Source organism: Branchiostoma lanceolatum, chromosome 4 (genome assembly GCF_035083965.1).
Source record: "Branchiostoma lanceolatum isolate klBraLanc5 chromosome 4, klBraLanc5.hap2, whole genome shotgun sequence".
Classification (NCBI taxonomy): domain Eukaryota; kingdom Metazoa; phylum Chordata; class Leptocardii; order Amphioxiformes; family Branchiostomatidae; genus Branchiostoma; species Branchiostoma lanceolatum.
The window spans coordinates 15,457,158-15,484,535 of NC_089725.1; the positions used below are offsets into that span (position 1 = coordinate 15,457,158).

At 41.0% G+C, this 27,378-nt stretch overlaps 1 protein-coding gene across 1 annotated transcript; it reads right to left on the reverse strand.

Moving 5' to 3' along the window:
* Positions 1-577: 577 nt before the first annotated feature.
* On the reverse strand, positions 578-27,364 carry LOC136432844 (G patch domain-containing protein 2-like). Its single transcript, XM_066424416.1, has 9 exons — positions 27,212-27,364; positions 23,295-24,088; positions 14,913-14,983; positions 12,753-12,920; positions 12,441-12,526; positions 10,263-10,330; positions 9,894-9,933; positions 9,338-9,455; positions 578-2,223 (listed from the first exon to the last, which is right to left on the reverse strand). The coding sequence occupies exons 2-9, from the start codon at positions 24,047-24,049 to the stop codon at positions 2,054-2,056; spliced, it is 1,476 nt and encodes a 491-aa protein (XP_066280513.1). The 5' UTR covers positions 24,050-24,088; positions 27,212-27,364; the 3' UTR covers positions 578-2,053.
* Positions 27,365-27,378: the final 14 nt, after the last annotated feature.

A 27,378-nucleotide genomic window follows, 5' to 3' on the forward strand; every position in this document is an offset into this window, starting at 1 on the left:
CACAGACTGCCTGTCTGCGTCAGTAGGCCCATTCCCACACCTCCCTCAAGACTGGGAAGTAAACCATGCTTGTGGCATCCCTGCCTCACTGTGTACACAATAGCTTTAAAAGCATTTTTGAAGGTCAGGCACCCTTTCTATTAAAGGGTGGTGGATGCTAAGCCCTGGCTTGACACCTGGGAGGCACCCTGCATGGGAATGAAGACCTAACATCTATAACGCTATCAGGGATGACCAGCTGAGCGGAAATGATGGATCCATCCAAACCTCACTTTTCCAGCTCCGGAAAAGTCAGGCATGTCTTGATTATCAGTAAAAACTTAGGGTACAGGTTGCAAGATTTCCCCTTCAGCTGCAAAAAAGGAAGTAGTTAGAATTCCGGTACACCAAAACAAAGGCCACACCTGCTGGCAATGGTACATGGGGAAACACCATGACTTGTTTGTCGAGACAATTATCAATTCAGCCAACACATGCTGCGCAGAAAAGATAAGGTAGCCCAGAGGGATAGGGAGCGGGGTGTGTGTGGAAGAACTCATGCATTTAGAAGCTGCAACTATGCGTGCAGCCTTACACATTCCTTGTACTGTATTTATTGCTGCTGTAATACTGTGATCACAATGTAAATACACATGTTGATGGGCAACTCTATCAAGATGTCACATTTGATATCTGCCAACATGATACCTGCGCTCATTGCTATCGATCCTTTCCAATACTCAATTTGCCACTGAACTGGCCCATGCTCAAACCACTTAGTCATTGTGCACAGTAAAGCCACGGCTTTGTACCCACCAAATCTCCTCATATTTCTTGGCCAAGATTTGCGTAGGTGGAAGACTGATGGCACTTGTACACATTGCTCCATGGTATGGTTCATATCACAAAGTCAACTGTCCATTCACTGTTGTAGCAGTAACACTTATTTAAAGGGTGTTGCATCTTAACATTGGACTGATTTCTGTTTAAAATGATTCCATTAACACTTTGAGTATGATGCACAACTATCAATTTCTAAGGCACCAAACACCAAACATTATGATTACTAAAACAATGTAGTACATTTTACACAATCCTTTCTGTTTTGCAACATAAGTGTTCTCTGCTCTGTTCAGTATCACCAATATTCAGATATTTCTTTAGTTGAAATAAAAGAAAAGACTTCCCCTGACTTAAGCTCGCTAACTTTTGTCTTGTAACAATCTTGTGTGAAAATGATATCCTGGAATTCATGGCACAAAGCTACCGCAGATGTCTTCTAAGCATCATCCACCCACATGTCGCTCAGAAAATGCTAAACATTGTTTTTTCCATCATGGGAAACACTCGCATGTTTTCTCTGATTCACTGACATAATTTCTCAGCCAGTCCATTGGTAGTCCCTTACCAAACCATTACAAACTCTGTTGTGCAATCCTAGATGTTGGTTGCTCAAATCTAGTTTAGTTCAAAACTTGGTGACTCAATTCACATTCTTGTCAATTAAGTTCTACATTGTAACCAAGGATAATTGCAACATTGATGACAGTTTACTAGAATGGAAGAAAAGCAGGTACACACAGTGAACCATGGTCTGAGCCAGCTGTATTTCTACACAAGCTAAACAATGCAGCTATGTTGTGTGGAGATTTTTTCATTACAGTGATTTTTATCATTATACCAAAACGGTCACTGAACCACATCATAAAACAGATGTATACTATTCTTGGTGCTATTGATGAAATTTTCCATATTTTGTTTATCAACGGACTTGACTTGAACATTCTGAAGAGGAGAATGTTTGAAATAAAAGCATGCACATTTTCATGCTGTACAATTAATGCCCCTTGTCACCTATTCCATTTTGACTTCTACTATTTATAAGACAAAGAGATCCACATTCCACGCTAGACTACAACTGACTTCTGACAATCTTGTTAGTACATGTATATTATTCCAGCGACCCATCTTCCTGTCTGAACAAGGATGAAGCTGTACTTCATAATAGATGACAGCTTTGTCACAAATCTGAAGGCCTGTAACACCCATGGATCACTTTTTTTAAAATCAGTTTTTACATGTGTCCAAGGCCTGACCTTTTGGGCCGCAGAAATGCTCGGACAGGCTGCGTCATCCCCTGGTTTTCAGCACCGAGGCCCAGGCCAGGTGACCAGCCCATTCCTCGCAGCATTCGATTGCCTACATTGTTGTCTGGGATAGGGTCTGCATTCTCACCAACATATCCTGCAACAAGATAGATGTTTTGAATTGAATTGAAAGTCAATACAGTGATACATCTTCATAGTAGTTTGGCTGTAAAAAGTGTGAATAGAGATATAGGTAATCAAATGTATATTAGCTTTGGGTGAGTGCACTTTTACAACAATACGTTCATTGGAAATATTGAGCCCATGAAAAGGTGATCTATAAGTATGTGATGGAACACTGGACATAAACCTGGCACATGGTGAAGAAGTCGGCACAAGCAGACCATGAAGAATGAGTTTGGAAAATGCAAGCTACACATTTTTCCACTGGGGGAAGGGACTATTGTAACAAGCTGACAACCATTTCCCATCTGGGGAAAGAGCCATGACTTTAGTTCATTCTCCGTTGGAGCTATGGCTGTTACATTTGGTACCACTGTGTACACCACAACAAATAGCCAATACTTAAGCACAGATTTCTCTCCCAGGTCAGGATGACTGCTATCACACTCTGGTGATAACTCTCAACAAAAGAATGCTATAGCTCAAGACATCACAGATTAACCATAGCTATGAGGCAATGCTAAGGCATCAGAGAAAGTCCTTAAGTCCTAGATATGCAAGGAATGATACAAAATGAGTACATGCCACAACATTTAAGAACACCATTTCAGCACAAGGGAAAGCTACTGGATAAAAAACATGGGTAAAAAAAACATGACAACTTCATGAGCAAGTTTGCTAGTAACATGACTGGGGACAATGCCACCAAGGAAAAAGCTCCCACAGTGAGGTGCAGGTCCAAGGCTTCAGCATCAGGGACAGGGGTTACACAATTCAATCAAGAACATTTTGCAACCAGAGACAATACCACCATATCTAAGTTTCAGCACCAGGGACAAGGCCATCACATCTAGGGAAGAAGAGTTCAGCACCATGGACAAGGCCATCACATGTAGGTAAGAACTGTTCAGCACCATGGACAAGACCACCACATCTAGGGAAGAAGAGTTCAGCACCATGGACAAGGCCATCACATCTAGGGAAGAAGAGTTCAGCACCATGGACAAGGCCATCACATCTAGGGAAGAAGAGTTCAGCACCATGGACAAGGCCATCACATCTAGGGAAGAAGAGTTCAGCACCATGGACAAGGCCATCACATCTAGGGAAGAAGAGTTCAGCCAAATGGACAAGACCACCACATACAGGTAAGAACAGTTCAGCATCATGGACAAGACCATCACATCTAGGGAAGAACAGTTCAGCACCATGGACAAGACCATCACATGTAGGTAAGAACAGTCCAGCACAAGGGACAAGGCCATCACATGTAGGTAAGAACAGTTCAGCACAAGGGACAAGGCCATCACATGTAGGTAAGAACAGTTCAGCACCATGGACAAGGCCATCACAAGTAGGTTAAAACAGTTCAGCACAAGGGACAAGGCCACCAAATGTAGGTTAGAACAGTTCAGCACCATGGACAAGGCCATCACATGTAGGTAAGAACAGTTCAGCACAAGGGACAAGGCCACCAAATGTAGGTAAGAACAGTTCAGCACAAGGGACAAGGCCATCACATCTAGGGAAGAACACTTCAGCACCAGGGCCAAGACCAATATATCTTGATGATATGATGATTCCTCAGCAAGCACAATATTAATATTGCAGGGTTAAAAATGTGTACCCTATCCAGTTTACACAATTTCAACACAGAACCATGACCATGGGAATGACAAAGGTAAGGACAAGGAATGTGTATGGCACTTGACATTTCATTTTAAGACAAGGGAAATGTGTGGAACAGCAGGGTCTATCCTCAGTCAAAAGCTAAGCTGCAGGGATATACACAGATGTCTCTCCATAGATGGCCATGCCTTATCTAAGTCATAGCTATTAGCACAGTGAGAAGGTCTGTTCCTGACAGATAGTAAAAAATCAACAATGTACAAAACTATGGGAATACACATGCTTGACATCAGAGGACCTGTCCTGTGGCATGTCCATTTATCAGTTATCACCATCTTTAGGATAACAACATGTGAAGCCATCTATTGAGGGAATCAAAGGGATAGGAACCAGGTTACAACTACAGGCGACCACCAGTGACATATCAGTCAATACAGTTTTATGTCCATTTTCTGACACTGATGAAAATTTGTGTTGGCCTACGTTGCATTATGACAAACTAACATCTCTTGAGCAGGTGTCAAAAGTAGGTCATATGGTGATCAGAAGTATATACTTCAACTGCATTTTGAAGGCCTTTGCATAAAAAATATCTGAACATTTTAATAATGAACACCTCTACAGCTAGTGATTTTAAGATATACATTAGAGTGAAAATTCTCAGGCATCCTGCCATGTCTACCGTTGAGAAACGCAAAAGGCTATACATTTTTTCCATCAGGTGAAGGCAAATAAAGAGGTTTTGTCACAGTAAACACCTCTACAGTTCTCAATTTGTATTTGAGGTACACATTAGGGAGTGAAAATTCCCAGCTATCCTGCCATGCCTACCATTGTAATTTATTTGAAACATGTAAAAAAGTTTTAAAAACTATACATTTAATCATCCAGTAAGGGCAAATAAAGAGGCATTACATGTAGTAAGACCAAAGTGCCAGTTGTAAAGGTATAATACAACATTATCAATGACCAAGATACCAACGCCAAAAATTCTTTGTCGAAGGAAAAAGTTCACAAAAACAAGAAAGTCCATAAAGTTGTTTGCTACTGCGGAGCACCAGTTTCCCCTGTCTAACGGTAACTAAAAGATTCATGAGTCCAGGGAGAGCTCTAAAACCCAGCAGCTTCAGCCATCAATCCTCCTGATAGCCTATCTATGAGTCACTGCCATGCTCAACTACAATGGGAATTTGTGAACAACTTGGTGAATAAGATTTCTGAAAGCCCTCACAAGGATCAGGCTTATCTTACAGATCCAATGGCTTACACACAGGGGGGCGGTTGCCTTAAAGCATATGCCTTCCGTTCAGAATTCTGATAAGGAATTTTGGATGTAGAGGTGAATGGTGGGCACCCATGCTTTTATGTTCCCAGAGCACCACCACTACCATCTTGATTGTCAGGCCTCATATGGACCAAATCAAATTCCGTGAGGGAGCATGCTTAATGCAGCACATCAATGACCACAAGCGGTCCCAGAAACACTCCTTATCATGTCCAACATGAGCAGGAATGGGACGCAGCATGTCTTATCAGTTGGCCCTTGACCCCACCCCAGCTGCCACATTTCTATTAGTCCCACTACAACTCCCCGAGGATGTGTAAGGGGGATTTGTCTAAGACAATTGTAGGCTTCTGTTCAATTTCCTGTTTTTCGGGTTTAGCTATGTAGTAGCCCAAGCTGCTTTTCTTGTATTATGTACATGTTTGATTATGCTAAGGATTATTTCTGCCAGAATATTTCTAAGGTGTCCTCCTTTGTCAATGTAGTATAATATTTTTTTCAGTCAAATAGGTTGAATAATCCAAGACCTAAGTTATATCTCTTTGTCTTGTGTTAGAATCTACCACTAAAAGAACAGTAAGAATGCACGTAAAACACACTTAAAATAGCTTAAGCTATATTTTTGTTATATTCTGAAATAAAAACTTTGCTCAGAAATCAAGATTTCAACTACTGTTACCCGTACTACAGCCGTTGGACTACATTAGCCTTCCTCCATCCTGCCAGCACTATTTCTACCCATTCAGGGCCTGTGAACACAAGTTGCACCCATGGCACTACTGAAAATGGAAACATAGAGTAAAAGGCTATCCCAGTCTCAACATAAACCCAGCAGATATTAGTGGGGTACTTGACATGAGTTGTCAGTTGTGACAGCCCCATCCAGACCCTCCCAGCCAGGCTTTATGGCTGTTCCTCCAGGTGCCACCATGGATACTGCCACAACTTTATGTCCATGTTAAATAACAATTACATGGTTGGGAGGCCACAGGCAGTCCCCTGGGTGGCATTACCTAAAGCCGGGATGATTGGTGGCTGTAGAAGAAATCGCCTCACAGCAAAATCTGCCTCTTGTGCTATCTGTAATGGCATTACACGAACTGCCGTGGTAGTCCAATACCTCCTTGAGCATGAACGCCTGCCAGGCTGCCACTGCTGCAGGACTTACTACATCCATGCCACTGGTGCTGGAAGTTTGGCAGCTTTTATTGCTGCTAGCAAATATTCTGCCACTTCATCTATTACTGTACCATACATTCTTCCGATGGTAAAATGTCCCATAAGAAAAAGACTTTGCTAGATCCCCCATTCCTACCAAAACAGAGGCAAACCAAGCCCTTCATCTGAACATCTGTGCTGTAGGCAGTGCAAAATATAATCTCTGTAACACCAGTCTGTAGTTGGAATACTATTTTTGCATGAAAAAAAAAGAACCTATTTTCTTTTGTGATGTATGCTTTGATTAGCAAATTCTAGCAGACAAAGCATGACATAGTGCAAAATGAGCTGTAGACCAAAACACTAAACTCTGAGTTTTGCGCACTGCTTCAAACTTACACACAAAAGCGTGTCCTGCATGTCAGCAATCTGTCATTGCCCCAAACGAGCAGGCGTGTCATTGTCAGGATGTAACTGAGACTTTATGGGCACCTTTATAGATATATCATGGGCTGAAGATGTCGGTGCTAAAGCTAGTTAATCTGGTCACAATAACAACATCCACCTGCCTCTGCATGATAATGGTTCGACAAGGTGACCAGAACGGCACGGGTCCGTGGACAACGCGATCACCAGCAGAGACGCAGGTTTGTCTTGATGACAGTAATACACAGGACTTTGTCCACCACAGCTGCCAGAATTAGCCACAAGGTGCTGATTTTACGGCACATCACGATGGAAGGAGCAAAATCACCATCACCCATCTATAAGCATTGGGGACACTCTGTTTAGGATAATTCCCAGTACTTGCACATCTATCAGTATAATCTCCAGGGAACAGCACATTCATAAGTCTGGTGAGAGGGACTCTATAATCTCAGCCTTTTGTCATGTGAAAACTAATCATTTCTCTTTCTGCCTCTGGGAGAAACAAGTGGCATTCAAAAGGAAAACACACGTTGTGTTGGCTCTTGACGTGCTGCATGACAGCTGTATCCCCCATAACCTGAATTATACACCTTTCAAGTAATAAAAAGTGTTTTATGCATATTTCAGTTAGGTCTTGAAATTCGAATGTTTCAAATTCTCCATCAACACACCATGGCAATTGATAAAGAAAAACACAACATCATACCAAATGGTCTCATTAAAATGATATGCAAAGTCTCTTATGAGCATAATTTATATAGATTCATTACTAGTATCTCAACTTTCCAAATCAGATATGTTGCAAACATTGCAGCATTTCCTCATTAATCATGGCAATGATGTTGAAATTTGAATAATCTAACCTAAATGTGTCACTAGTATGAATATGTCATCATTTACCACTAAGGTAGTATAGCTTTCTCAATAATATTGCAAATAAGGTCATAATATCCATTTAAGTTCCTGGGTATGAAGTTGCTGTCATTTAGCTTTTCTTGGCAAAGGTAAAAATCTCATGTTCACCTACTAGTACTTCAAGGTCTTCACCTAACTAGGGAAAAATCCATACCACGAAATTAAAAAAAAACTGATGTAATGGTTCTTATGGCAGTTCTTGTAAACTCCCCACAAAAACATCAGGACCCACTCTCTATGTTCCATGAGATTGAAGTGTTTTGCTGTGAGGAGGCTATCACATGAATGGTGTATGAGGGAGGACATTGACATTTGGAAGACACCCTTTGTACAACACCACAGTCTGTCCTGCTGTGGACAACTCACATGCTGGAAACTCTGGGACCAATCCAATAAGTGACCTCCCCGTATTTAACAGGTTTGGTCAAGGTCTAGAAACTCATTTTATGTGACACAGGATTACCCAGTGTGACCAGTGGTACCTTGACACTGCAGTGGTGCAGGAGTGGCCTGTGTAGCTGCCTCAACTGGCGAGTCATGAGTCAGTGAGAAACTTGTCAACTTGAGAGTCTGTAGAAGGCATCAACTTGGAGAATGTAAGGCTGGGAGATTAAATTGCTTCCTGGCATTTTCCATGCAAATGGAGTGGCACAGGCGCACAATGCAAGGAAAATGAAAATCTGTTATCATGATTGGGGTCTGAGGCCAAAGCATTCTTGTGTTGAAGTAAATTACAGAGCCCCACAGGGATATTAGTCACATTGAGTTGCCACCTTATCGGAGTGGCTGTGTGGACCACCAGTGGGAAATGCTGGCATTGGGTTTGTGATGTTAATGAGACAGTGACATGAAGGACTGACTCCGAGGGCTCTAAACAAGATAGCTGATGAAATACTCTGCCTCAGGACCGGCCTGAGATAAACCTTATCTTACTGAAGACAAGAACCTTATCTTAACCAACATTAACACTGCCAAGGAATCCCGAGACTTCTTTATAAATCTTTACAACAAGACTATCGGCCGAGACTCAAACAATGATGCCTGACTGATATCAAATTGTTACCAAAGTCCACTGTGGATAGCTTCACATCAAATCCATCAGCCTCTCTTCTACACTGCCAGGATACCTGCAGCAGTTTCACCACTGGCAAGTCAATGAGACTCCAGTTGGGGCATGTGTTGATAGAGGCAGAGGCTGGCCTACAAGTTGTTGTCTGTGTCGATATTATCACCTGTGCACTCTTGCAGAGTTTGTCAATGTGTATTATTCAGGGTATCTGACTTTGGACATGGAATAGATTTTCAAGTATGTACAGTAAAGACTTTCTCTGGGATGAACATTGGTCTATCTGAGGATGTAGACTTCACTCAGTATTGGATTAGCTCAGACCTGGAGGTTGGGCCAGTTTTCAGAGGAACTGATTAATAAATGCAGAGTGACATCCTGTTCTCTGTATGGTGGATGGCAGGTGTATTGTTCCCAAAACTTGTGGAGGCATCTCTTTGGCACAGATTCAAAAATACACATGGCCATAGCTTTGAAGATTGCATTCCATTATGGGGTTAAAATGCCTGATGTGGATGCACAAGAATTAGTCTCCTGAGTATATTCAGTTGATCTGGAATAACTCCTCTTCCAGTTTTGCTTAGTGTTGGAGCCAGCAAGTCTTACCCTGTGCCATTGGTGATGACTGTGGGATCTTCCTACGTCGTTTGTTGTCTGCAGACCCACATTTGTGGTGTCCTGGCTGCCCATAGGAATATAACAGGTGGTGATGGCTCGACAGGGACTGCAATATTCAACAAAATACGGCCCATGTGAATAATCAAATACGACATGTGTACCTTTTACATCAATGCGTTTCTATTGTTTTGTTAGCACACAACTGTTGACCAATAAAAGATGGTAATGAATAATTTGATAGCAACCATACCATCCCTGTGCCTTTTTGTTGCTTATCCAGTTGTTACTTAAACAAACCTGAAACTCCCATCCAAAATGTTATCTATCAAACTGATCCACACATCAATAGTCCCCGGCAAGTTTTCATCATCCCACACTCCCTTTTACTTCTGGCCCCAACTTTGTCTAATGAAGATCCGGCCATGGGGGATTATGCATGCTCATGGAGTTTGTATTTGACAGGCTTACTGAAATACATCCCTCTATTGAAGACATACCAGACTTTTATATTGCAGAAGTACAATTACAAAATCAATACACCAACCTGATCTTTTTCCTTCTTCTTCCGTGGTTGGAGCCAAATCCTGGAAAACCAAGCACAGATGATGACACTGATAACGCCCACATGAGAGACCTCTGTGTCCATTAATGGCAGATATCTTCACAAGGGCAAACTAGATTACCTTACTAAAACTTAAGCCAGGCACTCTAATTTCACAGACAGCTAATGAATCATAAAAACCTAATGACAAGAATCCATCAAACCAGTATCAATACCCAACTTTTATGCAAACACAGAAAAAAATGGAAGGATTTTCATGTTTATCAAAGTTTTTCCTTGTTTAAGACATAAAACATTCATGACAATACATGACTGTATATTGAATTTATATCATGTATAGTATGGACTTACTCTTGATATGCTGAGAAGTCTCCTGACATCATGTCATTGTTGGTGCTGTACATGGGACCTCTTTTCTTCTAGGTATGGAGAAGAAAAACTTTTTGTTGAATGGACATACTGTATATGTATTACCTAATCTTCCCCCTTGTGGTCTGTATTCCCCCCTTCTCATTGATGTATGTGCATGATTTCCAATGTTCTCACTACACGAGACAAGGAATATGACATTTAAAACTTCTCCACCCAAGCGAACTTCCTAATACTTGCACAGTCATCTGCCTCACAAAGAGGCATCTACGTTCCTGGCCAGTTGGTGCTGAAGCCTTGACACTTCTGCCCATTCTTCCCTTCCAGGCAGATACGCTTCAGTGTCCGGCTTAGCAGACTTACCAAAAGGAAGGAGTTAGTGTAGAATAGCACTGATAAGGTGGAGGAATCAATCTCGTTCCGTGTTTCAGAATCAATCAGGAGCAAGCCACACATCAACGTGTCCATCTCGCTGGTTCCACTGCTGGGACCACTTAGCATCATAAAAGGAACATTAACAGCTAATGATAGAATGGATGAAAGTGTGCCATGCATCTGCATTTAGCCCGCTAGCTCAGCGATGAGTGTGCTTTTCCCATGGCCACTTCGGTCTATTTGCCATCTTACACTTTTTTTAATGTGTGTTGCATTGAGACATAGATGTACATGTATGTAGGTTGCCTCAGAGTCTGTAATGTTTTATCTTGCACCTTGTTTGTTTTTCTCCTCCAATAACATTGCACATGCCTGTACTTGGCAGAGTTGGTTCTGTTTGTAGGTCTTTGGTTCAATATTGCTTCACCCATTTTCCAGTCCTTGTGATTTCAAAGGGGATCATTGTATTTCAGCTAAGTGACCTGGATGTCAGTCCCAACATAGGACTGGTACAATGTAGCTGGACATGCTTACTCATGGGCTACAGGATCCATGACAATGCCACAAGACAGGTCTTGATCCAAAATAGTGAAATAAGGAACTTTAACCTTTAGCACACTAAAGTAGCCATTTGGCACCCAATTCCCTATTGGTTACAGAGTTAGGCAGCAGGGAGAAGGTTAAGACAGAGACATGTTATATCAGGTCATGACTGCAGGGAAATGCATTCCGACATGACACATCTAGCACCCAGGTACAGATTTGAACTGTACTAATACATTGCGCCTACAAATTCCCCCACTCTTTTATTACTCTTTTATTATTTAATACATAAACTATGTACTATGTAAAAAAAATCTTTAGCATTAACAATGGATTCACCACAGGGATTCAAAGGGTTATTGAGATAGCAGCCTTAACATTTATGTTTGAAATTTGTCACTAACCAGATGTTAAGAACACTTTTAAGGATCCAATTTGATGGAATATGATCATAACAGGCCAGGTCATACTTCTAGAAGACATGATGAAGTTGACTGCTAGAAAGAGAATATCTTAATAAAAAAAAGAATGGAACTGGACACTCCTAACAGCCCTCTAGCAAGGGTCATATGAACTGCAGTGGATCACACGTCCAATCATAGCACTTAGAACCCTTTCATCTCACCCTTAGTGAGCTTACGTCCAGAGGCTGCCAACAACTTCAAAATGACTTCACTTCTGCACACACCATCAATAACAATAGGCTGTGCAAGCGAATGTGGGCCATCACTTTCAAATTGACTCCTTCAGACTTTCCCCCTCAGATTAGCCAAAATATATATATCTTGATGTTGAAATTTGCCCAAGGCACTGTCTACCTTGTTTCAAACTGGATCTCGGGTATACTATGATCTAGTTTTCTTCTGTTTAAATTTCAACAAACCTCCCACGTGTTGTACTCTATTTCTCACCCTTTGTCTGCACATCTCCAGGCTAAATCAGCCTGTCTCATAACATGCTTAAGCTTTCTCTGGTGGTTTAGCAGTCTACTTGTCAAGTCAATTACGACAAAGCCATCCCCACACAAATTTTGAATCCTAAAAGGTGCCAAAACACAGATACTAACTCTGCTCTTTAGGGGCTTTGCTTAAAGAGGGGGTTAAAACATTGGATCTCTCTGCGGGTTGCTGTCTTTGCAATCCTCCCACTGCCGATTTGAGGTTAGCCTTTGTTCCTGTCATCAATCATTATGGTGCCTTTAAGTTTGCCTGCCTAATCAGGCAGTGGGATAATCCTCCTCACCCTGTCTTTCAGCCTCCTGCATGCTGATTTGATGTTCCGCTTGTTGGAGTATCTCCCCAGCAGCCGACTTGTCCTGGCCTGTAAGCCTAAGGAGGCAAATTGCACTGTAAATGTGTGCAGTTACAAACATCACAAGCCAAAGATGAATCAACTTCCATCAGTCCATTATGTCCCGCACACATGATACACATTTGTGGGCTGGTCATAAACATCTTTCAACTTCTTCCAAACTTTTGGCAACTATCTGTAGACTGTTTCGCTGCTGAAAATGATGATATTATCTTCCGTTTAACCCTTGAGCTAAAAACCCACCTCTGGGCACGTCAGTAAGGAAGGGTAAGGATCCATTCAGTATCTGCTCAAATTTAGGGTCATGGTCATCACAGTCGATTTTGTCCTCCTCCCACCATTGGATGACTCCAGGGATTCCACAGGCAGGACCGGCACCTTCATGGAAGAAGTCACTCTGCTCATCATCACCTGGACATAACACATAGGTTGTACTGGTCATGAGAGAGGGCAAAGACATTTCCTATCAATATCATTACACCATTGAAATATCATACAATGACCTACATCACCAACATCACCAACAAATGTCTGTTAAATTAAAAGTAAATATCACCTTATCAGTTCATGAAGATTTTCAAATCTATGTTTGATTTTCAGGTCTGAGGCTACTGTCAAGACAAAATAGGATCGACAGCAAAATGATCAGCAGATGGTATGTAATGTTCCTATCTATTGAGATGCAAACCTTTCAGTTCATATGAAGTATTGTAATCTTTGGACATTCATGTCTATCAAAAGACCTCTACTCTCTCAAAAACTCAGCTGTTGTTGATACCAGAAAGTAAACAAATTATTCCAAACATACAAGATCTAATCAAGTACTTGAACTTCAAAGCAAAGGGTTCCAGCAGAGTGTACACCATTGTCTGCTGTGACAGTCTTGTTTTCTCTCACTAGAGGTCCTCAGTGTAAGTGTCTATGATACAGAAGCTCTCAATTTCAACAAAGAATAAACACCTCTCTTATACAAGCTTATTTTATTCTCAGTCTATTCCAAAATAGGAAATATGACAATGATGGCTAAGGCAAAAGTAAGATGCATCACAAACATAATTCTATATACAATGTATCTGGCTAGAATAATGATCAGTTTATATTCTGGATTATAAAGTTGAAGTTTGGGAAGACATCATTGAAAAGATCTTAGGGAGACCCAACTACCTCCAGCAATAGACGTAACTTAGGGTTTCTGTAAAGCAGTCTGTGAAAAGTTCCCGTGTTTTCCCACATACAGGAACAGCAGCAGTGCGAGTCTCCCTGTGCATCTGCCAGCATGTCACCCCGGCTCATCCTGCCCCACCCCTCCACCCGTCAGGGGTTACTGATGGATGGTCCAAACTTCGCAAACTAAATTGGTTTCATCCCACTAACTAGACAAAATGTCCCGCTAAGTTGTGATTGATTGTTTACCTGATAGAAAAATGTGCCCATCATCCGTGGAAGATTCGCTTCCAATATTTCCAGTCGGGTTGATTGATTCCGAGAATATGGAAATTGCACATGTGAATCATCCCCTGATTACTTGTAATTGGTTTGGTACTAGAACCAACTTTTGTTGAAAAGTTTCCTTTTAGGAAAATAGTCGGCCATGATTCTCTAAAATAGCTTTTATGGTGGAAACGTCCGCATTTTGCCTAGATTCAGAATTACACTTTGTACCTGCAATGAAATACTTAATTCCCATAAGTTGATTTATATGGAGAGAATTTGCGCATGCATTAAAATACATCTAGCGGATATAGCAGGTATATGTCATCCATGCAGTGTTGTCTATTGGGACACATAATTCTTGGAGACCTTTATTGAAAACACCCTGCTAACATTGGAATTGAGAATATAATTACACATTTATTTACTGCAATGATAGACCATGAGTTACTGTTTTCCTCCAGGTAATCAAAATCAATTTGTCCTGACTACATGGTGGTATGGAGCCTTGCAATATGTACACTTTCAATACTTCTGCACCAAGGAAAATCAATCAAAGTCCACCGAGAAACGACAGAGACTTGTCCTACTGTAATTTTGTGGATCAACATGTGTACAATTCGATATGCCAAATAGAATAAAGCAAAGTTGGGATTAAGTTTTTATTAAACCAGACACAGTAATCCCTAAACAGGATGGAAGAGACTGTGATGACACGGTACGATGGTTCAGAAATGCCAATGCTGAATATGATGAATATCAAACACAAATAGCTGACATTAAGTCCCTGCATCTTTGCACAACTCTTGGCATCACCAGCAGACCATTTCCAACACAGAATTCATACTCCAGACACAGAGATGACAAAATTACAAACCACAGTACATGTATACAGTATATCATGAATGATATTCACGTTTGGTGATTAAGATTTGGTATTCTCAGCAGAAAAATCAAATGAAGATATCTTACCTTCTCTTCCTTCATCATTGGTGTATAGTCCACTGTCGCTTTCACTTCCACTCAAGTCACTCTCAAACACACTGGAAGGTAGAGAAGTCAACAGTCAGATCACAATATATTGTACATTCAACAGTAAGGACCATTGTCCTAACTACAGTCTGAAGTGAAAATAAAGTGGAATACTTCTTCAACTAATCTCCTACAAAGTACAGGAAGATAATGTCAACCACGTCTCTATGACCCAATCTTCTGTACCACCCAGAAACTCTTCATCTCATTACTGCTGTTCTTGATTCAGAGGAAGTAGCTTCCTCTGCACCGGGAAGCAGCAAAACGCTGGTCTTTACTAATTGTGCCACACAGAATTAGAACTTTTGATTATTCTAATCATTTGAATGACAAGTACCATTGCATCTAGAAGCATTAGGGAAGGAATGCTACGGTAGAATTTGTTGACTCTGTCTTGGTATGACTCATGTTAGTTACTAGATATAACCATTTCTGTATATTACATTGTTGATGCTTTCTGGCTCACATGTTGACATGTACTGGAGCCAGAATCAAGGCAATATCTTGCGACTATTTATCTTTCTTGTAAGTTACCTAAGGCCCCCTATTCACTAGATGGTGATTGTTGAGCGACAGTACAGCTAGCCTCCGTTGCAGACTCCTCCCGGCTGTTTTCTAGTTACAGTTTTACTATTACATTTTTTTTCTTGTTGCTGGCCGGCTAGACTCAACGGAGGCTAAGTACAGCAACCAAAATTGAGGCTAAGTACAGCAACCAAAATTGCATTTGTGTGACCCCTGGTTTCATAATTGGAATGCAATGCAAGATGTACAGAATGATTTAAACGACAACAAAACACACAAAACATTAATTCAAAAAAGAATTCTCTATGAAATCAGTTAAGCGATTTGTCAAATCTTTGGTGGCTCAGCGGTCACAGCATGGTCACAGCCACTAGTGGAAAGGGGGTCCCAGACTATAGTAAGTTGGTGTATATGAAATAAAGTGAGAAAATGTGCAACTTAAGTCAGCCAGTAAAGCATCTATGGCCCTTAAATAAACTTCATGTTTTTACACCAAATTCTCTCTATATTTCACCCTAATTACACATGAATTAGACCAAAAACCTTTTTCTAAGATTTGATATATTGCAGATTAATGTTTATCCTATACTGACCCAAATTTCCTTTGTATGCCTACAACCATGTTTCCTACACCTGCCATTTTGCTACTTTGTTTCCAATCAGCCCCTGCCAGTGTGGATGCATTACCTGTAAGTGCATCAATGTCCATGTGATTTTTCAACCCCATTGTTCAGCACACTGTCAATGATAAGCACAAAGACCACTGGAGATCACAGCTTTGTGCGGCCAAATAATGTAGAACAAAGCGGTTCACCCCGGACCCGCTACTGCCTGTACAATAGCCTGCAGTTACTTTGTACCGGGCTGCCAGCATCCATCAGACAAACTTGCCGTCTTCATTAGACTTTTATCAGTGTTACTGCTCCGTATCGGAGCCTGTCCTGTGTTTGTTGCTGCTTGAGTGGTGGGACCGGGAGGGCAGGTGTGCAGGACCCTGACTTTGCATCTCCACCTGGTGGTAGATACGGGGCCATGGCTGCCATGCCACCAGAATTCAGCCCCGGTATGTCACTGCCCCGGGGCTAACAAGGGGTAGCATGGCCAAGTGACTTCTTCTGCACTTGTTGAATTCACGTCCATTTGCTGTCTATCAGATGCAGCAGGCTGGACTGATGTATTGGCAGGTGAGCCGGGCAGGAGGAGGAAATATGGTCTGCCAAAGTACCTGGACAGATTAGGGTCCCACCAGACGGTGGAAAGATGAGACAAGCAGAGAAGGTGGAAATGATTCCACCTCTTTGCACCAAATCCATTAAAGCAAAACTGCAAGGATATTTTCCTTTGATAGCTCGATAAATTTGGCCCGTTGCACAGTGCCTGTACCCTGTGATCCATTATTAGTGGGTACTGCAATATTTATGAAGGCCTCACATGCAAGGTTTAAGACTTCCACCTATTTTATTGATTTTCATAGGAAATGCCAAAGTGGTAATTATTCTGGCAACAAATTTTTCTTGACAAGCTTTAAGAGAGGTGTCTGGGTTGAAGAAGGCTGAGTGAGCGGCCCAGGATTTACTCAGGTGGGCTCCAACATAACAAATTGTGGGCTTCTCTGCATCATACAGGGGTCAGGCTGGGGGCAGAGGTCACAATCAATCCCCCTCCATGGGCAATTAGATTTCCAGTGCTTTTATTTGTACCCATATCCTGTTTTCATTTCCGTGTCTATCACTCAATCTGCCCAATACTCTTGTTACTTGGACAGACATGTCCCTGCGGAGCAACAAAAGATGAATTTTGGAAACAAAAGATGGAAACTGTCAAGGCTGGCGTGACCTGTGACAAAACACTGGGGTTGGGTAGAACATATATTGTACATAAGTCTACATCCTAAAGGTTTGAAATAAAGGGAATGGGTCACATGACACGTGGGTGACATGTTCCTACAGAGAATATTCAAAGCCCTTTTAACTACTGCTGTCTTGACCAGTCACATTCTCACTGTAGCCTAACCTTTATAGTACACAATAAGGACAGTGAGTCTTGACAAACAAATATACTAACGTTGGTTAACATAAAATCGTCATTTTTCCGATAATGGTTGATTGAAATCAATCTGTCAGAACAATAAACCATCCTTTTTTCTGTTATTCTGTCAGTATCATGTATTACCTTTGCACTAATGCTATATAATGTATGTTAGATTTTTTCTCTAGTCGTGCTGACACGATAATATTTCAACTTGAAACTACCGTTCGCCGCACACAGAATGACAGTGCTCTTGGACAGGTGCGAACATTATTCCGGGAGAGAAGATTCGTCATTAATATATGCCGCTAATTAGCTTTTATACAGCAGCTGTTGTGCCCATCTTGACTTGAAGAGAGTGCCAAAGTCATAAAAACGTGACCAAAGAAAAATAAATAAACGACAAAACGGTCGTACCGCACACATCAGGCCTGCGGTAACGTCCCGTTTGTTGAGTCGGTAGAACGTCACTCAAATCCAACATCCACCGTCATGGCAACGTGTACATTATTCATGGGAAGTTAGTTGGATGCCGTAGCAATGGTAATAGTACTATGCCCATGTGTTCCTTGTTGTGTTAGGAGCAAACTTTGAGGAAAATATCGTCCTCAGTCCACTATCACACACAACATTTCGACAAAAAAGTGTTCCTCACAACCTTTGTCGTCTGCCTGACAAAAGGATTCTGGGTAATAATATGGCGGTGGGAAAATACACGTGCCGTAGGTTGTAGCAACAAAGAGGAGTTTTGATGATTGATCACACTTAGAATCCAGTTCCAGGTTAGCAAAAGAGATTGTAATAAGTTGTCTTGTAAATAATTGTGTTAAGCAGGAAGCGGATGTGACATTTGTCTTATAAACCAACGAACAACCGTGTAGTGTGATTCTCCCACGAAGCCCCCAGACTCTTTCAATATCAATAAGGGACGGAATGTTTTTGACGTCGCCAACTTCTAATGCATGGTTATCGAAGCTTTCCAATCAGTGTTCTGAATATGTTAGTCTATCCGGTTTGCATTGCTGGCGTTATAACTGATTTTGCATCCAGCACATATCCCTAAAATACACCGTTTCTGAAAATGGCGAATTTAAATACCCCGCGAATTTATGATAACCAACGTTACAGTTCTTCTGATAAAAAACAGACTAACATTTCTTAGACTTGGAAGTAAAATAAAATGTCCTGGCAACAATGTATGGCAGTTTGCCAGCACACAGCTGATTATAAGAGACCTTGACAAACCTTATCTGCTTGTAATCCTCCAAGTCCACAGAGACTTTTATAAAATCATTTGTATTCTACTGTAGTAACAATAGGTTCACCATCTAAAGTCTGCTCTCCCACAACTTCAAGGCTTGGGGAAAAAAAGAGAAACTCAAACAAGTTTTATTTTGAAATTTGAAAGCATTGAGCAATGGAATAGATACACCAAATTGTTTTGTTGAACACCAGAATATCCCTTATTACCTTTTTAGATCCACAAGAAGTAGATCTATATGTATGCTATAGTGCAGGCATTACCATATTCTGTAAAGGCTTTTATAACTTATCCACTTTTGCTACCATAACACTTTTATCACAACTACCGTCTATGCTATGCTTTCCATCAGCAGTTATGGTAAAGGGGATACCAGGGAATAATCAGTTGTTGTTGTAAAAGGTGTTCCCAGCTAAATACAATCTTGTGAAGAAGCAACTCTCCTCCTATACTTCTGTGGTTATCCGAAGCTTAGCTACAACAGTGTCATACCACTCTCATGGATGGCTGAGGTAACCTTTCACCTACACTGCTGCATTTGTCGACTAATCCCATTTACTGTATTCAGTCTAGCAGAGAGGTCCAACTTACAGCAGTAGATACCCCACACACCCCGAGTGATAAGCTGGGTCACAAATGTAGTTTCATGGCTATTTTCCCCTGTTTATTAGTTTGGCGCCACAGCCTCCAGAGAAGGGATACTGTCTACTGTGCAGTAATGTGACTTTTTCTGAGTACTGTTGGCCTTTAAACATACAAACCTAGGCTTAACTCCTCCTTTTATAGGAAATGCTTTAACCACACAAGGCGTATCTGGAGTTTAGCTGAAATGTGACTAATAGAACTATTAATGATTTTTCAATGGGTGAACAAACAGAGCCGTGCTTGCGCGGATTGATGGTGATCTAACCTATATTAGTATGTATCAATGCTGTCAACGCAGCTGTTTTACAAGTGAACAATGAAAACACATATGAGCACCTGTGCAATCTAACTAAACCAAACTGTCCGGGGTGCTGAAAATACAGATATTCTGCAGGAACAGATGGATGTTTTAGCTCATTAGTTTTTAACACCAATTCTTGAATTGATAGTAAATGTAATGAGGCACATTCACCTCTTTCACATACAAGAAGTAAATGAATCAGTTCAAATGACATAAGGACTGGAGGCTAGTAGTATTTTCAAGGCCCCACTCTTGGAGGCATGGGGTATTTTAGAGGCCCCTCGGCACTGAACATACTGATCAGAAGACTGCATAACACCATAATTTTCATCAACCCTTTCTAAGTGTGCATAGTGACTACCCATTAGATAATGCATACCTACTCTCCAAGCGGAGGTTCGGCTCTGGTTTTAACAATTGTTTTAGGCGTTTTTGTCTGGATTTCTATTTTGTCTCATTTTCTTTATGTCGCCAAGCAATATAAAAGCCTGAAAACACGTCAAAAAACCAGCTAGAACCTCTGCTTGGAGAGTAATGCATACCCAGGGCATCTACTATATCTTGAGCTGAGCCTATTAAGATAAAGCTGCATCTCTTAAGACATAGAACACACAGCATGTTCCCATCAGTAACAATCAATCAGATCTCTCTCGCCATGGTGATAATCTACAGATAGATTTTGAAGCCAAAGAGGAAAAAATGCAAGCCACATTGTAGAGACTGGTATTTTGTACTGGGTAGAACAACACTTGTTTGATTTAAGATGTTTCTGTTTGTTCATATCTGGCCCAGTGACCTTAGTGCTTGCTTGATACTTTCCTTCCAAGCAGAATAGTAACAAGCCCATACATGTACGTAGCAGCCTGAATTACTTTACAAGTCAATCAGTTAATTTGCTCTGCTCCTATCTTAATCCCAGCTTGAGAGGGCTTTAATCTTAAAGGCAAAAATCCATGCATGGTTAAAACATTATTTACACCACATGTTTCAATGTAGGACTAACCAGTCAACAAGCCTGCACCTTTATTTTGTACATACAGACACATAAAAGATAGATAAAAGACATCTCCATTCAGCGTCAGCTTTCATTTTCTAACATTATTGCTAAAGCATGTAGTTATACGCTCATCACTAATGAGTACACATGTACATGCACCTTCTGCTGCTATGCCTTTTGATATCAACTTTGCATGACAAATGCCACTTGATACAATGCAACATGTTAATACAACCATGTAGTTTAAATATAGAAAGGTATCAATTTCTCCCAGTGTGAGAGCTAATGACAGCTACCAGATGGAATGTATCAGTGTACAAAATAATGATGGTACCTAGACATGCCTAAAATAGATAGAGACCTCAAAGAATAGCTAATTTGATATGGGATATCTGTAGTGAGAAAAGCATTCATGCACCTGTATGTCAATCATCACAGTTTATGTATCTCCATGTCATCCCAAAATAGTAACCCTGTACAGAAAGATAATACTTCATTGCACAACATCTGTCTGGTAGGCAGCAAAGGACAAGGTTTATTGTATCATATTTCATACATCTGATATCATCCTGTGACAGCTACTTTGTACCTGGCATTAAAAGGGCCAAAAGCATAAGAGTATTGTTACAAACAAACAAAAAAAAGTTTGGTAGAGAAATACTTCATTGAGAATCATTATAATTATTGGTGAAGTTATAGATATGAACAATTCTAGTAGAGCAGAAGCTCACGACGTACATGTATATGTAAGTAGGGCTAAAATCCCATGGATTTACATTTTTACATGGCGGCCGTTCTTTGGATGATGGCCATTGGCGGTGTTTATTCTGAACATGATCTGAACAGGATCTGTCGTTCGATGTTTTCATCTTAAAACCGTTCTTACCTTTTGAGTTTCAAATACATGTACAATTGATTTTTGTCTAAGCATCCAAAGTGTACAGTCATGTTTTGTTATTTCTTGTCCCTAACATTTTTGTCTGCAAGTTTTATCCATGAATCTCCCCACAAAACTTAGCAGTATCTTACTACTAGAAGAACCTGGGAGAATCATCACATTTTCATTTAGATAAAAGTAAGTAAGAAAAATTAAACTCATTTTCATAGATAAGAAGAGGATGATAGAGGAAGAGCAGAAAAAAAGCTGCCTTTGATGACAACATTCTGATAACAAACTCAAAAAGATGCCCATTCTGCTAGAGGGACCAAACTTACGTCGCTTCTTTTTGAGCACGAGAGCTATCTACCACCCCAAAATCATGACCATAGCTTGTCATAGTTTTTACTGCAGTTCCTAGAATAGCTGCTAGGGGGGCCAAAATATAATCACTTCGATAGGACAAAACCTAACCACATACCAAATTTCATGATAACCCATCCATACATTCTTGCATTCTGCTGATAAACCACATTTATTTAGAACTCTAACAAAACATTATCATCTTTGCAAAGGTAATTATTGCATTGAATTACATGTATTTAGACAGTCATTATTGTTATTAGTATCTTCATCTTTATCAACATCAAGGCACAGGTACAGGCACCTCAAGTGAATGTTGCAAGCGTATCAAGGTGACCATCTATACCAACCAGAATGTACATGTCCAAGCACAGATGCATATGAATGGATACATAAGTCTTCTGGAAGCAAATTATGTAGAAATGTACTGGGGAATTGGCCTTGAAAAAGGTGTTGAGCATAATCCAATCATGCAATCAGTGTGCGGTATGGTGAATATGCCGCCCAGACCACCGTTAACCATTGTTATCATCCCGTATCAGTATTCACGGCATGGCCGATCTTTCTCGACCCATTTTGCTGGCTGGTCATACATCTTTGTTGAAGATTTAATTACATGATGTTTCAAGATCTCATATCTCTTAAAACCAGGAAATAATGGCTGTAATATATTGGCAGGTGCAGGACCTCCCGCTCACTTGATTTAATCTGATTTGGAGCCAAACCCCCGGTGGAATACTGATCAGATGGTAGCAAGGACTTCTGGGATGGCTTCCGAGTAAGCAGTCAATAACCTGAGAAAATCTTTTTCCAATATATTTTGAGTAGAGTCTGTTTCCATGTAGTGTTACAAGATAAGGGGTTATCTGAAAAGTTTGCACACCTTTTTCATATAAGGCTAAGTTTAGGTGTAGATTTACATGTACACTGCCCTTTGATCCTATATGGAGCCCCACCCTCCCTTCCCAGAATGCTCCCATCTGTCATTGAATGCATAGCAGTTTTCCCAGCATACCTTTGCTTTGCCGCTGAAAACCAAACCAAACCAGACACTATGATAGAGGCAACTCGAGTGGAATGAGCCATGTTAATGTTGTGTTGATTTTGGTGGTTATTTTGATGATGTGAGACTCGACCAAAGATATCTTGACGGTAAAGTGAAAAGAAATCTGCAACAAGCCAGAGCTACCTGAAAAAGCAAACAGACAAGAACACAATATAGGAAACCAGTACTGTATAAAAATGTTACTAACCACCCATGTAAAATCTATAATAATCATTACAGCAGCAAGCTATTAAAGTCATCTGAGTGTTGACTGCCTTACCTCTCAACATCTCCCTCCTTGCTCGTCCCTCCCTCATCATAGCAGTCCATGGAGTCCTGTTCCCCACCAGTTCTAGTTTGGTCTCTCTGGCTGTCTTTCATTTTCAACTTCTTAATGTCGTAACCAAACTGTCCAGACCTCAGGCCCTCTATGTCCATCGCATCTTCATCTTGGCTTCCTTCCTTCAGTAGACCCTTTCCACCCTTCTTTAATTGCTTTCGTTTTCTTGGGATGTAATCAGGCAGTCCATCAGGTAGCTGTGGGGTCATGGGGCTACCTACTGTGCCTTGCGGGTCTACGGCCATGCGTTTGTACTTTCTTCTCCGGCTGGGACGAGCGCTGCGAACCTTGCTGTAACTGTCTGTGAAGGTGTCGGATTCAGAGTGGAAGGAGTGTCTGTTGCTGGCTGTTGAGTTGAAGTTCAAAGACAGCAGTCTCTTGGCCATGATGAGATCGTCCGAGTCGTGGTCATCTTCCTGCTGTTGCGTCACATTCTCCATATAGTCTTTCAAGGCTTCATCAAGGCTTGATTCCGAGGCTTCACTAATGTTCCCATACTCCCAGATGGGATTGGGGTCCGACCGCCTTTTCCGGCCCCTTCTCTTCCGGGCCTGTCTCCGGCGTATCTGACAGGGGCTGGCTGCACAGGCTCCCTCCACCTCTCCCTCAGGCTCTAAGTCTTCCTTAGACTTGCTGGTCTCCTCCAGAGCACAGGTCAGGTCCTGGATGAGTTCCTCCATGTTCACAACCTCCATGCTGGGCAGGTCAGCCTGCTGTCCTTCTCTACTACAGACCTGACAAGGTGAACATCACAAAGACAAAGTTTAGAAGACAAAAAAAAATCAAATCACTTGGATATGCTTGGTGTCTAAAATTATGAGAAAACAATAAATTTTCAAAATGCCATGTAAATGTTGATTAGTGTGCAATGTCATATCTCTTCACTTAAAACCATCTACTTGATAGCGAAGTTCAAAGATCTTAAATGTTCAAGGGCTGCTTAATGGTTAGTCCACAATGGCAGTTAGGCCACAAATATACAAAAACATGTTATCTCTAGACATCAAATTAAAAAAGTACCAACAACCAGCATACATTTTAATGTTCACCATGATTTTATACAAGCAATTTTACAGAAAATAGATAATGAATAATCACTTTTGATTAATAACCTATGCAAATAATGACCTTTTCACAACACAATAGCATATACACATACCTTACATGTTCACATCTACTTGCAGACATTTATCATACAGGTATAGTCATTGTACAAAAAGAATTACATATCAATATCATTGATTGTACATTTCAGCATTCACAATACGATAAACCAAAGGATAAGGTTATAGTTTACAGCAAACATGTACATGTACGATATGCATCTATTACATTATACATCTTTACTCCATCATTAAACAATAACACATTCATTAATCATGAAAATGTGTGATCTTCATGAATATGTATTATGTCATACAGTATGACATTGACATAATATTTGCTATATCATGAAGAAACATAACAGCATAAACATAACAGCTCTCTGTCTTAGTATCTTATATTCCTGTATAAATGCCGCTGACTCCACATACAGAAGAAGTCTCTATCCTCTCGGTCTGAGGTTTCAAGAACATGGATTTGGCTAAATTATAGGCCAACTTTTCTTAAGATTCAGAGGATTTGAGGGGCATAAAACTATAGTTTCACTACTAATACTAAACTAATTGGAAATTGTTACAAACAAAATATCATCAGGGAATCTGCATTGTTAAAAAATACAGTTGGAAGATCTACTTTTGCATGATTTAGACGACTCACTCTGAACAGTTCCCATTCCCCAATATTCAGGGGACAAATCTGTGCTACACTTGTAACTTCCATGTGTATGGGCCCATGCAGCCTGGGCGTGTATGTGTGTGCGATGCTGTCTGAGGCAACATGTTTCCTGAAGACAAAAGTTAGTGATCACAGGAGGATGTCAAACGACTCGGCCCATTACCAACTTGGCCCAGTCAACTCTGCCATCTCCCTAGTCAACTCGGCCCATCTCCCTACTCAACTCGGCCCAAAAACCTCAAAGTCAACAGTTCGAAGTTGTCTGACAAAAAGATGCAGTCTCTGTATTAAAATCATGTTGATTGCCTAAGCACCGGCGGTATGGGGCTCCAAAATCCTCAAATTGAGTCAACAGTTCCAGTTGTCTGACAGAAAGACACAGTCTCTATTAAATCATGTTGATTGCCTAAGCCCTGGCGGTATGGCGCTCCAAAAACCTCAAAATCAACAGTTCAAAGCTGTCTAGCAAGGAGACATTGTTACTACATGTATGTTACAGCCCGGGACATGGCAGGTCGATGTTACCAGGCTCGCCAGCGCATGAAGAATTTGTCGCTAAAGACCTGCCGAGCAAAGAAGAAATTGAAAAGTTAAAAATTGCAGTCATGAGTTTATTGTTTAGAAGGGGAGTGTCTTTTATTTTATTTTGTGGAAATTTGGCGATGGGCCGACTGGACCACGGCGATGGGCTGACTTGACCAGATTTGCGATGGATACATTTAGGCGGAGACCAAATAGCTTAATTAGACGCGCCCGGGAGCATGCGGCCTGCTGCCCCCCGGGTCTCAGTAAGTCAGTTCTGTCAAGCGACCACGCAGTGAGGCAGAGCTTTGTAAGTCCTCTACAGGATAGAATCGTTGTGACTTGTTTCATCAAGCCAAGGCACAAGAGGCTCCGTACGTGTCCTGGATGTGGACTGGACGTCACCCTACATCCGACTTGACCAGATTTGCGATGGGCCGAGTTGGAAATGGGCCGAGTTGTCCTGATACCATCACAGGATGATCCTGCTAAATATTTTTGCACTATTGACAAGATCCTTTTGATTCAAACTCTATAGATTCCATAAAATCTTAAGAGTGACCTTTGAAATCAATTCTTGAATAAACCTGTTTATAGTAGAATGTCTCCAGAGATAGCTCATCAAAAATTCTGTTAGACAACCAATTACTAATTGGCTTGGGCAGCTGTCCAAGAATATAACAATACATGGCTAAGAAGCAAGTTTTCATTTTAAGCTTCTTTTGTCTGTACCAAAGGGGAAGAAAGGTAGCCACCAATATAGGCGTGTTAAAAAAACTAAAAGGGACTTTAGTACCACTTGTCCCAAGGTGCTTATCAAAGCTAATATACATGTAATGTACACTGCAAAGCCTGAAATGTTCACTGTGGTTTTATTTTCACAGTTCTTTTTACCGCAACTGCACAATCATGACAGCGACTTTGTGTTTTGTATAACTACTGTACTACAGAATTGTTTCAAACACAAAGTGACAAACTTAAAACACTGCAAAAGCACAAGAATTTACAGTAAATCTGACAGCTGATTGCTAATAATTTGATGATTGTTTGTGTATATAGTTCTGCATACCTTCAATCATGAAATTTATATGACCATCTGCACAACTGTGCTCTCGATTGGTCACTCCATTTTACTACTTCTCACCCTTCGCCAACCCGTGCTGTTTGTTTACTCTCCTACTTCAGATGTTATGATTTGACCAGATGGGCGAAGGGTGTTGATTAATCCCTCATTCTGTTCTAAATTATGCCGGGTCAGGTGATGATGGGGGAGGGGGGCAGCCTGCTTGTGTCCTTCGAAGACCACATCGACAACCACACATTGTTGGCATACACCACGATCATGATTATTCAATGAGAAGACGATGGACACGTGTCAATGTTTAGCCTCCTAAAATTATGAGATACGCATAATTTTACTAAGTTGCGGTCTTACGTTGACACGTCCGAGCAAACAAACACAAGCCAGCTGACGTAACTGCGCAGGAAAGTCAGTCTAACAAACACCCATTCACACCAGATCTGCAACTAAAGATCGTTATATCTGTCGTACGTACCGATCTCTGATAGCTATAGCACCATCCTATCTGATGAAGGAGTCGATATTTTGGCGTCAAATTGCCAAGATGACTGCCAATAATTTTATCAACTCAGCAAAAATGTCATCTGAGGCCATCCATGTTGTTTAGCGCAGTGTATTATGGGCTGGATGGAGTGTACCACG

Excerpts from the sequence above, each read along its gene's own strand:
- LOC136432844 (XM_066424416.1), bottom strand. The coding sequence starts at position 24,049 with ATGGAGGTTGTGAACATGGAGGAACTCATCCAGGACCTGACCTGTGCT. Across the intron at positions 10,331-12,440 it reads GCAGGAGGCTGAAAGACAGG|AAGAAAAGAGGTCCCATGTA; the intron begins GTGAGGAGGATT and ends CTCCATACCTAG. Across the intron at positions 9,934-10,262 it reads GACTTCTCAGCATATCAAGA|GATTTGGCTCCAACCACGGA; the intron begins GTAAGTCCATAC and ends TTGGTTTTCCAG.